The 13,341-nt window shown below is 39.8% G+C and overlaps 2 protein-coding genes across 2 annotated transcripts in view; one reads left to right on the top strand and one right to left on the bottom strand.

Moving 5' to 3' along the window:
• pla2g6 (phospholipase A2, group VI (cytosolic, calcium-independent)) overlaps positions 1–13,341 on the bottom strand; it is a 54,724-nt gene that overhangs the window by 13,563 nt on the left and 27,820 nt on the right. The gene's annotated exons all lie outside the window — the stretch shown is intronic.
• Positions 515–9,309, top strand: cbx6a (chromobox homolog 6a). Its single transcript, XM_086081867.1, has 5 exons — positions 515–705; positions 2,013–2,056; positions 2,184–2,249; positions 2,569–2,635; positions 4,105–9,309. Exons 1-5 carry the CDS (start codon positions 637–639, stop codon positions 5,149–5,151), a joined length of 1,293 nt encoding a protein of 430 aa, XP_085937993.1. The 5' UTR covers positions 515–636; the 3' UTR covers positions 5,152–9,309.

The raw sequence follows: 13,341 nt of genomic DNA, 5'->3' as shown, positions 1-13,341 counted from the left end.
AGAAATGTATCTGCTGCTGCATATTTTACATTAGAAAAATGGCACAGCACACCATCAAACTGAAATGATACATTAACATTAAAATACAGTATATTGAAATCATCATCTTGCCTCAATTTTCTTAAAAAAACAAAAACAACTCCAGTTAATTTATCTTTATCAAGGAGTCAAATGGTACACTTAAATGTTCTTCTAGTATATGGCAGAAGATTTTTTTTTTCTGAAAAATAAATATATTTAAAAATATTTAAAAAAATAACGCGAAAGTAATTCTAAAACAGAAAGTAAAAAAAAAACCTTATTCAAAAGTCAACCTAAAAAATTCCAAAAGTTAAGCTTTGTAAGGTCTTATCGAATCAAAATGCCTTACAAAAGTTAAACAAAAGGCATTAATGCGTTTGTGTTCATATCATTAAAAATAGATTTAACACTACCGTAAACTGTCATTTCTGGACCTGTACCTTCCTCGTTGCCATGACGACCAGGGGGGCTGGCCTCAACCACGTGACATACAGCAGCAGGCAGAACCCAGTAGCTGTGCGTGCGTGTCGCGGACAGTTCGGCCGCGGTCGAACTGAGCAGAGTCGAACTCCCTGTCTCCTGGAACCGATTCCAGACGGGTAGCGCATAGATAGGATGGAGCTCTCGGCGATGGGCGACCGCGTCTTCGCCGCGGAAGCCATACTGAAGCGCCGCGTCCGAAAGGTGAGCCTCCACCTTCACGGTTCTCCCGCGTGTTTTGACAGATGTTATCCGCGGGAAAGTCGTCCTTCTTCGGGTCTCTTTTTGGCCTCGGAGGCCTCCGGCTTGCTAAGCTACATGCTAGGCTATCTTGCGAAAATGTGAAAGACATGACTGCTGCTTTGGGGCCTTTGCCCTGCAATAAAAGTGACACAAAAGAGGCTCGCTTGTGAAAGAGTGAGGCCGAAGGGAGGAGTGTTTAAAATGGGGCCTGATTTATGCGGCAGCTAACGGTGGCTAAAGCTACGCGGCCACTGTGGGCGCACATACCACAGATGTCTCTTGTTTAACGTGACTTTTGTCTTTGCTCCTGCAAGATGCTTTCCCCCCATAACTTTTCCTTTTTATTGTGGTTGACTCTTTTCAATTTTGAGCATTTCCAGTATTCCCTTCAACTTTGTTAGAGGCCATAAGGTCAGTAGTATCAGTCAAAAGACTGTAAACAATACTGGGGGTGTGTTCAGGTCAAGTGTCAGGTCCATGCAGTGACCCCCCCCCCCCCCAATTCCACCCAAATGGCCTCCGGTGACCTCTGAATGGCCTTCACTCAAAACTTTCACTGAGCTTCTTGCCACATGTGCTGGCTAAATCAGTAGTTCTCAATTTTATTTGAAAGGGGTGCACGAAACCATTTTCAATAATTAATGCTGTATTATTTGGAGAGAAAAAGCCATACTGACATACGAGCTAATATGACGTTGACGTATCACATGAGTTTCACAGCTTTTTTTTTTTAAGCTGATTCTAATGTGATGAAAGTTGAGTCGATGTCAACTAGTCGCTGGTGACATCGTTGATATTGCACACTACTATACTATAAACAAGGGATGCACCAATATATGTATACTTTTAGTTTGTACTCATAAAAATGCTCTGATACTATTACAGTTCTTCAAAGAGTCACTCCCAGTTGAAGTTTGCAGTCAAACTAACACAAAATATAGAGAATTACAAATTGTATATTTCAGCACATCTGGCAAAAGTCCTAACATAATGCAACATGCTATAGACAGGCTAGCAAATAGCCTTGATGCTGCAATCTAAAACAAAAGGTTCAGCAACATAAAATTGAAAGCTGATAACAATGTTCACAGGCATATATTCTTCCTACTCTGCAAAAAAATTCGTTATATTAGTGTAGTAACTATATTTATAAAAAAAAAAAACAGGGAGGGAATGTTTTGCAAAAAACACCCTGATGAATAAATTTGAATAAATCACCAAGTCCTAATAAAATGTGAACACATCGTCTGTGTGTTTTTTTCTTGCAGGAGAGACTTGAATATTTGGTGAAATGGAAGGGATGGGCAATGAAGTAAGTGCTTCTTCGATTGGTCACGTGTACCATAAAGCCTTAAAAAAAAAAGTTTAAATATAGATTAAAAAAAACAAGTATATTTTAAGATGTGTCCTCTTTTGATGCGTTCTTTGTGCTCATTCAGGGACAGCACTTGGGAGCCAGAAGAGAATATTCTGGATGACAGGCTGATACTAGGCTTTGAGCAAAAGTGAGTAGATAAAACATTAAAAAAAAAAAAATCCTTTTCACTCATATAGGATTACTATATTTTTGCAACATGTGTTTTATGAATGAACGTATTTCCACAAGCACAAAAAAAAAAGTTGTGTCACTTTTAAATTGAGGTATAACTGTATTACCTGTATGGGGGAGACGGGCATTTATTTATCTTATGCGCATGACAATCCTGACTGCTAATTTGAGTAAGGCGTCGTAAGAGGAGCAGCCATTACTTGAGGAAAATCAGCTTATGCACGTATTTGTGATTTTCATATGAAACAGTGTTACTGTTTTTTTTTTTTTTTCAGGGAACGAGAGCGGGAACGTAGCGGACCAAAAAAGCGAGGACCAAAACCCAAAAACCGACAGATGAAGGTAAGATGACACGCTGAGCCACAAATCAACGTTAGAGGCAAAATAACACATGCGACACAATGCAATTAGATTAGTGATGCACCGAATATTCGGCCACGGAAAATAAATAAAATTATTGCCGAAATAGGATTTTATGGTAATGCAAGCAAAGGGGGAGAGGGGGCGTGGCTTGGTGTACAGCTTTTCAGTGGGTGGAAAAAAGACAAAACTGCCGAGCCACTCTTTCTCCTGCAGCGCCTTCCCTTTTTTCTCTGATTAGTGCCCCTCGAAAGCTTTCACTTTTTCAATGGCATCCCGATGGCCGTGCTAAATACTTTAATGCTGGCACTATTGCTCTCAACAGTTTTAAACGCGGAAACACTTACCGCAATCTCCGGGTGGCGACAGACCTGTACAGGACGCTGAGTGTGACTTTGCAGTCCGTTCCCAAAGCCAATTAGCTGGTGCGAACAAATGTATTTATTTATAAACGTTGGTGAATATGTGAATGTGCGGATTTTAAGTGCGCCGCACCTTTTCCCGCCGCACGGATCTGTGCCCGCCCGTGCGAACCACATTGACTATAAAGTGCAATCGCACCGCCAGAAAATGCTCGCCCCTCGTTTAGTGTTTAATGTACCATTAGCCAACATGTCTGCGATGTGGGCACATTTTAATTTATATTGTGCTTTGATAAAATGCCAGTGCTAAATAAGTATTTAAAATAATATTGTAATTTTAATTAATTATAATAAATGCAATGATAGTAAAAAAAATTGGCATTCATTTTCTCGGCGTTTATTTATTTAAAAAATTTCATTTCGGTGCATCCCTAAATCAGATCCTTTCCAGAAATTCTGCTTTTACAATAGAAATGTTATTTCACATTAATTTGAATTGACCTTACTTAAATCATCCTTAACTTATTCACTCCCAGCCATTTTCACTAAAGCAATCCCCTTCACTCCCAGCTGTTTTACTGTATTTTGACTGATTTCGCAAGGCCCACAGAATATTGTGTTCTATTGCTATAAAAACATGAAACCTACCAAAAAAAAGAGATGTATTTTCTTTAATCAGGTAAAAAAAGTACATTTCTATCTGTTAACGTTTTGCATCAATTAGCATTAGAATATAGCTTTTTATTTCATTATTTCACTTCAGAGCTTTTTTTCAACATGGTCCTGGTTGATCTTTTTTGCTCTGCTGCCATCTGCTGGCCGTTTGTGTAGTAACTACCATTTCTTCAAACATTATTTGCAGTTGAGGCTGCATCAAAGCCTTCTGTATGATTTAGCATAAAAAAAAAAAACCATTAAAACGTATAAATACGTCTTTGGGACACTTAAAACATTTAACCTAGAACTTATTTATACGTTTTTAAGAGCTAATGAGTTAAATTCGTGTAAAAATGTAGATGTATGCATTTATTATTGTCATGTCTCCAACTATAACAATTGGTTGGTAAAATAAATACTTTTTTCCCCAAGCCTCAGAAAGGAGAAACAAACACTCGATGCGCAAAATCCCGCCAAGCGACATCCCGCTCCGCTTCTAGCCGAGCGACTCCTTCCTCCTCCTCCTCTTCTTCCTCGCCTCACCCTTTGACGACCACGTCCCCGAAGCTCAGTTCCCTGGCCGCAACCCACAAGCTAAAGAAAGACATTCACCGCTGCCACCGCATGTCCCGCCGCCCCCTGCCCCGCTCGGACCCCATGGCGTCCTCTTTCTCCGGGCCCGGCGGCTTCCCGTCCCGCCCTCACGCCTCGCCTTTCTCCGAGACTGTGCGCATCCTCAACCGCCGCGTGAAGCCCCGCGAGGTCAAGCGCGGCCGCATTATCCTCAACCTGAAGGTGATCGACAAGCCGGGTCGCGGCGGCTCGACGGGTGGCGGCTCTCGGAGTCTCCCTGGGGGGCGCCAGAGCATCCCCTCCCGCAATCGCATCATCGGAAAGAAGGGAGACGCTCCTTATAGACCTTTCCAGCCCCCGCTAAAGATGCTCGGCTTCCCTATGTACGGAAAGCCTTTCGGGCTGCAGTGCGGCGGCCCCCTAGCCTTTCACCCTCAACCACGGTCTTGCAACGCCAGGAACACCCGTTCCGCTCCGTCCCACTTCCAGGGTTCCGCACCTCCTTCCAGCTCCAATGAGAACCCTAAACCCTCCCAATCTGTCCCGCCTTCCAGTGAGCCGACACAATCCAAAAATCCCGCAGAATCTCCAAATATCCCCCCGTCCGCTCCCACCAACACCGTCGCGTCGCCCACCCTGCCAACCGGCGACGCCCCGGGCGCCTCTCTGCCTCAAGACGGAGGCGGCCCGCCAGAACAAGCCAGGGTGCCTGTTGAGGGCGACCCCGACTGGCACCCGCAAATGGGACCCAGCTGCAAGGACGTGGTGGTCACCGATGTCACCACCAACCTGGTCACCGTCACCATCAAGGAGTTCCCCTCCCCCGCTTCGGGCCCCGCCTCGCCCATCTCTGCAGAGGGTGCTGCCGCCCCTGACACTCCAGAGACCACCCCGTCCAAGCCATAACAAACCATATGGTACCATCAATGAATATAAGTTACCCCTTTAAAAGTTAACAATGTTCACTTTTGCGAGGTATTAATTTAATACAGTAAAAATGCACTGAAATTGCACGTGCACATCACAAATTCGTATATAATGGACTTAGAATGCAGCCTGTCTGCCGTAGTGAGAAGTGAGACTACTGGCGGCCATCTTGCGTTGCCACTCGAATACATTGATTTCTATGCGGCGTTTTCTTTGTCTCCACAGCAAAATTGAGAAAACTTTATCGGCCGATTTCTTTATCATCTGGTTTATCTGTATGACGTCAATTTGGTCGATAATTATTGTGTATCCCTAATCAGTAAGGATGAGACTATACATTTTTTCTTATAAGTTATACAGTATCTCAGTGCTGCTCTGAACCATGAACAATGGAGAGAGAAAAAAATCGGAGTCACGATTCAGCCAAGTTCATTCTTTGAGGCTGTCATCACTCCATATCGAGAACCTAGCGTAAAAAACACGCACTGATTTGTTGAAGTTGTCAGTAAAAGTGACAATGCAAGATGGCTGCCCTCGGGTTTTAGCCGCTAGAGGCCTATGCAGCACCACTAGTCTTAATATGGTTTTCTGACTAGTATTGTGTTTGCAGAATATGAGTTAAGCAGCAAAATTCACCCGTTTTTATCTACCAATGACATCACTGTTGCTCAGGGCCCGTTTATTGCTGCTTAGTTTCATTGTACTTGTAACTTCCAGTGGTGTACCCCTGTGGAGTTGTTCCTAATGTTTTGACACAAATTCTATAGGAAATTAGATGCAGTCGACAGTGCTGCATGATAACCCGCCACAGTAATACACATTATGCTAAATTAATACCTCTATGAGAGCAGAATCTATTAACTCATTCACTGCCATTGAAGGGTATAGACGTCAAAAATTCATTTGAACTATTTCTATGAGTTAAATTTTTTTCTCCACTTTTGTTAACAAGAGTATGAAAACCTAGGAAAAAAATGATTGTACGTTTAGAACAGATATACGATTTTTGATTAATCGTGTGTTAACTATTGAAATCAAGTGATTAATTAAAATAAAAAAATTTATTAATCGCCTGACGCGATTTGAAAAATAAAAATAAAAAAAAGTAAAAAATTAGGAGCGTCAGGCAATAAAAATTTGTAATCAAAATTAATTGCATGACTTCAGTAGTTAACTCACGCTTAATCACAAATGTTATATCTGTTCTAAATGTACAATACAAAATTCTAGGTTTTCATACTCGTGCTAACAAAAGTGGGGAAAAAATGTTAAACTAATAGAAAAAGTCCAAATAAATTTTTGATGTCTATACCCGTCAATGGCAGTGAATGAGTTAAAAGTGAATAAAACACTATTCCGCCCATCCATTGAATGGTCAAATGTATTTGACAGTGAATCAGTTGAATTCAATGGCAGCTACTAGGTCCTACCTGCCTCTTGGCTACACTTTGTCCACCTACGCATCCCCGATGCGTTCACGCGCACTTGGTCAAACGCTTATTTGTGAAAAGTGTGAAAGAAGTCGCCTGCGAAGGAGCCTTTTAACCGTTTCCCGCCCCTTGCCCCCTGCCGTCTTTCCTTCAAACACGCATCCTTCCGATTTCGACGTGTTTTTGCACTGAACACATTGCGGCACAGTGACGTGAATAATGAATGAAATGCACTCGACTGCGTCTATAGATGATGTCGCTCGTCAATGCCTTTCACTTTGAACGCATATAGAGTATACACAGCCAGTATTTATATGCACGCGCACGCGTACGCGTAGTAAGCCGCATCGGTAGACTTTGTAAATGATGGCCATCCTCGCCGCCTTTTCCCCTGCTTGCCTTGATATCTGTGACTCCTTTATAGTAACTGCAGCAGGTGTCAAGGTCTGAAAGGTCTAGAACGTTTTTTTTTATATAAGCAGCATAGGCAAGTAGCTTTTGTAGCATTTCAGTAGCTTTTGTCACGGAGGCAGGCTACCTCCAAAGCGAAATATCGGCGGGATGATTTGGTTCCAACCATTTCAATAAATTCTGACTTTAACGGGCTTTCTAAAAGGGGCTGTAAATGCTGCTGTCTGGACAGTTTAAAGGGCCAGTTTGTACGTGCTGCATGGCCGTAAACCATGCAAATTAGGGCACGACTAATTAATCATTTGGCCGATTTAATTGGGTGATATTGGCTCCTAACTCATTCACTGCCATTGATGGCTACATACATCAAAAATGTATTTGAACTATTTCTATTTAACATTTTTTCCCACTTTTGTTAACAAGAGTATGATAACCGAGGGAAAAAAATATTGGACAATTAGAACAGATCTAAAATTCGTGAAGTTAACTATTGAAGTCATGCAATTAATTACAATAAAAAAATGTAATCACTTGATGCGATTAAAAAATATATATATATAATTAGGGGTGTCAGGCGATAATTTTGTTAAATCGGATCACTTCACTAGTTAACTCACGATTAATCACAAATTTTATATCTGTTCTAAATGTACAGTAAAAAAAAATCTAGGTTTTCATACTCTTAACAAAAGTGGGGAAAAAATGTTAAACTAATAGAAATGGTTCCAATAAATGTTTGAGTCAATCCTCCCAAAAATTGACAATAATATATTCTATGCAGCCCCACTGGTCTAAATATGGTATTCTAGTTAATATTGTGTTAGTGGAAAATGAGTTAAACAGCAAAAATCCAGCTGTTTTAAATCCATCTCAGAAGGTGGCCATTTTGACACTTGCTGTCAACTGAAAATGACATCACAGTTGCTCAGCTCTCAGGTAACAACTAATTAGTCCTTGCATGAGCCCTGACCAACTGTGATGTCATCTTCAGCCAACAGCAAGTGGCAAAATGGCCGCCCCGTAATGGATAAGAAACGGCTGGATTTTGCTTCATAACACATATTCCACAAATATAATATTAATCAGAATGTCATGTTTAGACTGGTGAGGTCACATATAACATATTTAAAAAAGAAAAGAAAGCAAAACTAAAGGACAAAGTGCTGTAAAACAGTCCAATGTTCTGCCTGTAATTCATAACTTTATTGTTGTAAATTAGTTTTACTTTTATTCTATATATATATATATATATATATATGTATTTTTAAATGTATTTTAAATTAATTAATCATTAATTGGAATTTTTGTCTCACAAAGCCCCGTTTTGACTTGAATCCTTAACACCGATTTGCTTGATTGTTATGTCAAGACCTGCTCAGACCTTAACACCCCGTTGTACCCTCATGTCATACAGTATTACAAACTTCCCCTAATACGTTGCCTTATAGCTGCTCCGTTCACCCCAAGCCGCACTCCGGGCGACGACCGTTTGACCTCGCCTCAGCTCCGAAGAAACAAACACTTCCGTTAGCCTGCCACAACTTAAGCATGAATATGAAGACGCAAGCTTGTAAAAAAAAAAAAAAAAAGAAGAAAAAGATAAGACGTCTCTCCTCTTGTTCTTCTGCATACTGGATGGTTTTCTTTGTTGTCAGTACTCACAGGTTCACTCGGAGGGGCTGATTCCAAAAATGGGCCACATGAAGAAACTAACAGGTCTTTTGACATTTTTGGAATGGGGCTTTTCCGAGGACCGGATATCTCCGTTATGTTTAAGTTGTGGGTAGAAGTTGTGTAGAAGTGTGCCAGGGCGTTTTTGTTGTCATAAGGGGTAGCACAACTCCACTTAGTGGCCTATATTTCTACCAAATAGGGCTTACGATTTTTATTTTTATTTTTTAGCTGTGCTTTCCCATTTTTTTTTTTTAAATGGCTTGCTTCTTATATAATTTCCAGTGCTTTATTTCGCACTATTTTTTAAAGGAAGGATCCTTGTTCAATGAATTAAAAAAAAGAAGAAGTGATTTTCAAGTCTTGTTTTCTTTGTACTGTATTATGACATTTGCGAAATTATGCATAATTACTTTCAATGTGATGCAATTCAACATGAGTTTGAACCAGAAGGCTGTCGTTTATGAGTTCTGTACACGGGTGACATTGTAATGTACGTCTCTTTCTGAAGCATGTTTTCAATTGTACAAATGATATATATTCACTTGTCATGTTACATGTTAACTTGTTGCTTTCGGTGTGTTTCCTTTTACGAGGCTTTAAATTAAAAAGCTGTCAAGAAGAACTTTGCCTCATTTTTTTTTTTTAAAGCACTCATGCAAATTGGCATTCTGTACAAACAGTGCTAAAATTAGCACTATTTGTGGACTGATGAAACTCTTTAAATCAGGTCATTCGTTTCTCAAGGCACCACTGTACTGGACATACTTGACGTCAAATACTACTTTCTTGGCTATAGCGCCTTCTTGTGGCGTCTTAGAGCATCAGAAAAGCACTAAATGAACGAGACTAAGTGCAATTTCTGTAGAAATTGCGTTGTAATGCTGAAAGATGAATGCTAAGCTGAATGCTCACGAAGTAAATTGAAAGGTAAATTATGTGATAATTGCAAAGTATTAATTGTAGATAGTTGTAAGATAAATGGATAAAAAGAACACTTGAACCCGGGAGGCATGAAATTTGTTTCAGCATTCCCACAATAATACAAATTGGTGAGTTTTTTAAATGTATTATTATTTTTTAATAGTGACTAGCTGAGGGTGAGCAACAAAGAATTCGGCAATGTCCAAATAGAGAACCGCAAATAGACGGTGGCTATCACTATTGGTTTTTGTTATTAGTTACTTAGGTTTAGCTAGTTTGGATAGGTTACATTCTCTGAAAGTCATGGGCATTGGGCAGGAATCCCGATGGTTTTGAACAAAGAACCTGGGGAAACCAAACTGAGGTCAAAGGTCCTTCTCACCTCTTGTTCCAATATATCTAAATTTTAAGCAGAAATCCTGTTAATTTTTGGACGTGATTTTATTATTGCTTCATTGTGATTCATTAGCAGATAAAATCGAACAACTCATAATATAAGCACATTAAAATCCAGTAGTTTTTCAATATTCCAGAGAGTGGCGCTGTTGGGCTGCATCTCAGGGCACCGCCGTGGCCGTTTTAAGGCTGCCTCGATGTCAAGATATTCTTATCTTTTATCGTTCCTTCTGTTCTTAAATGACTTCAGATGACACCAGAGGCACTCTTGACTATTTCCACGCCTCCAGCGCGTGCCCTCTGTCGAGAGGCCAGACGGAATTAAAGTCGTCCCCGTGGTGTCATCATCAGTGGCCCACTTTTGTGCAAGTGCGTGCGTGCGTGCGCATGTCATGTCGCCCACCTCTGGAGATTAAGCTGCAATCTAGGCTGCAGGTCGCACCATTTATTAACGCTCGTGCCTCGCTCCCGGAGTGCCACGAAGCCTCGGTTTGAGTAGTTAGATTCTGTAACGAGAAGCTAAATGTTAAGTTGACTTTTCTATTGATTTCCATTGATTGGTGAAAATATGCGTAACCAAATAGAATGTGATTTGATGCTACTAATTACAATTCAGTCCATTGTGCACCTTCTTCTGGTATGCCCGCCTTGGCCACCAGGGCGCAGTATAATACTTAATGCTACTACTAAAACGACAGTAAAATTTGTAATTTTTCATAGAGGATAAAGAATAGGTGCCTGAGAGTATGTTATCTGTCTGCGTGTATTTGTCCAATATTTGTGCTCAAATATTTGTTGATTATACAACTGTGACTATCGATGCTAACCATTAGCATCTCAATTGCGTTTTACATTGTAATATTAACATTCAGCTAAATTGACTTTCCTAAGGCAAAACTGTGTTGTTTTAAATGCTGTAAATGTAGTATGGTAGGTACGGTACACGTGTAAAGGACGGAGCTTAACTTGTGTAGGATACTTATGGCTTCATTTTGTTACAGGATGTAATCTTTAGCATTTCAGCTATAAGGGGTCCGACGTGTGACAATTCCGAGCGTATTTATTCAAAATGGCGGTCAACTCGATGAAAGGAAGCTCTCCGCTCATTGAAAAGCACTGGATTTTGGATGGTTGTGATTTGTTTTATGAGGATTATTTTAATTTCAAAATGTGATCAAATTGTTTGACTACCATAACAATCTGCCTGGTTTGTATAGTCACAGGCAAAAACAATAAAATACGCTGTTTGTTTACAACGTGTAAAGGAATCATTTGCATTGCGCTGCATTGCAGAAAGATTAGAAATGCTCGGATGTTCAGAATTGTCAAATAGGTTCTGACAACTTTCGTTTTGCTTTCCGTTCTGCTGTCATAATAAACAAGGATTCCCATTTCAACTAGTAACACAAAGTTTGTAAAACATCAAGAAATATCCTGAGCTGTGCTTTTTTTTTTTTTTTTTTGAGTTCATTTGTGCAGGGTGGTTTGAAAATACAATCAAGTATAGTCGCACTTACAGCAGTCTTGAGAGCCCTTATAGCCTAATAGAATACAGAATTTGGCCCAGTGGCTCATCCGCTGTTAACGACCTCACAAGGACACCTACCTCGCCCTACTAACTCCCCAGTCATCTATTAGATTCAATGAAGTCCTTCACGATGTCCATCAAATACTTTTGACCACACACCCACGCTTGGCCTTAAGTTTGTTAGCGTGATGCGGCTAACACATTAGCGTGCATTTTCAGCAGCATGATTAGGTTGCTTTTATTTTAGTTTCAGCTTACTTAGTTCAACTTTTCTCCTATATTTACTCATCTATACAGTGTTTCCCCCCCCCCCCCTTGGTGTTCAACAAAGCAAAGCAATTGATTTATTCCCTTTCATTGTGTTTGAGAACTGTGAATGTGATCCATTAATATTTAATGACGCCTAGCTTCTCTAATGTCACGGATGTGTGGAGGAAAAGAAACAACGCCAATGTTGTTGACCGAGGCCATATATGCACTCACCAGTCCACTTCATTAGGTACACATTCTAATGAGCTCCAATACAAGAACTGGATCAAACGTTTTGCCTTTACAAAGATAATACAGTAGTACTTAAGTGGTACTGTATGGTGGCGGGTGACTCAAATCACTTCAGAACAAGCGGCAGTTTGGCAAAAAAAAAAAAGAGTAAATATTCATCAAGCTGTTAATTGCCACTTTCAGCTGAAGGTTACCGTCACGTATAAAGCATCCACATGGCCTCTGCTACATGAATGTTAAAATACAATAGGAAATGCCATAGGCACATGGGCTAACAATTAGCATCTTTGGGGCGGTGTTGTTGGCATTAACTGATATCTGAACACGAACAGTACTGCAACACGTAGAATATTACAATATTCATAGGCGCAAATTCGTCATCCTCAGCAAAAAATGACTAATATTGCTGTCATACAGAGAAGCTATGAGAGGAACTGAGCTGAATTGCAGAAGGGGGGGGGGGTGCAAAGACTTTCATTTTGGTCGGTCAGAAGCTTGTATTGTTGTTTTATGAAATTAAATTAAGGTAAAATAAAATAATAATAATTACATAAAATAAATTATAATAAATTCAATAAAATAATTACAAAATAAATAAGAAATAATAATAATGACAATAAAATAATAAAATTAAAAGTTGGAAGTGATAAAGCCACACAATTGTTGTGACTTATTTTTGTAATCAGATTTATGACTTACTGACTTATCTTTACTCCACACTTGTTTTGTAGAATTTTGCGAAGTTGTCGTAATGAACACTTAAAAGACATGCAAGTAAATGTACTAAGTTATGAACATGGATAAACTGTCTTTCATATTAATTCATGTTTCATTCGTCTTTATTTTAGCGTAAGCTTAACCTGTAAGAACAAAACATTTACTGCATGTATGATAAAGTGGATTTTGTGTATTGAATATAGATTACTATTTGTAAACAAAAAAAATAATGTGAAGAGAACTTTGAGAAAGTAATGACATCAATCGCAATCACATTATATATATTTTTTCAAAAATGTTAAGCCTTATTTCTAGGAGAATTTTTTTCTGTGACAAAAGTTAGTTTTGACACCTAACATGGATGTTTTTGTAATTGATTGGAAGGAAGCCAAAGTACCCCAGATTCAAACCTGGGACCGCCTGACTGGGAGGCAGAAGATCTCACCATTAATCCAGCATGCAGCCTAGCCGCGGCTCTACAAATAGAACATTCTGACATTTCACCTTCACCTTTTTTTTCTTTTGGTATTTGCCATGCTACATCCTGACACACACACACACACACACACACGCACACACGCGCGCACGCAC

This window comes from Leptonotus elevatus, chromosome 8, assembly GCF_054856555.1.
Source record: "Leptonotus elevatus isolate MCC_2025b chromosome 8, RoL_Lele_1.0, whole genome shotgun sequence".
Classification (NCBI taxonomy): Eukaryota; Metazoa; Chordata; class Actinopteri; order Syngnathiformes; family Syngnathidae; genus Leptonotus; species Leptonotus elevatus.
This window is presented reverse-complemented; position numbering and strand designations above follow the sequence as displayed.

Coding starts and splice junctions, on each gene's coding strand:
- cbx6a (XM_086081867.1), top strand. CDS start 637: ATGGAGCTCTCGGCGATGGGCGACCGCGTCTTCGCCGCGGAAGCCATA. Junction 706..2,012: donor TGAAGCGCCGCGTCCGAAAG/GTGAGCCTCCAC, acceptor TTTTTCTTGCAG/GAGAGACTTGAATATTTGGT. Junction 2,250..2,568: donor ATACTAGGCTTTGAGCAAAA/GTGAGTAGATAA, acceptor TTTTTTTTTCAG/GGAACGAGAGCGGGAACGTA.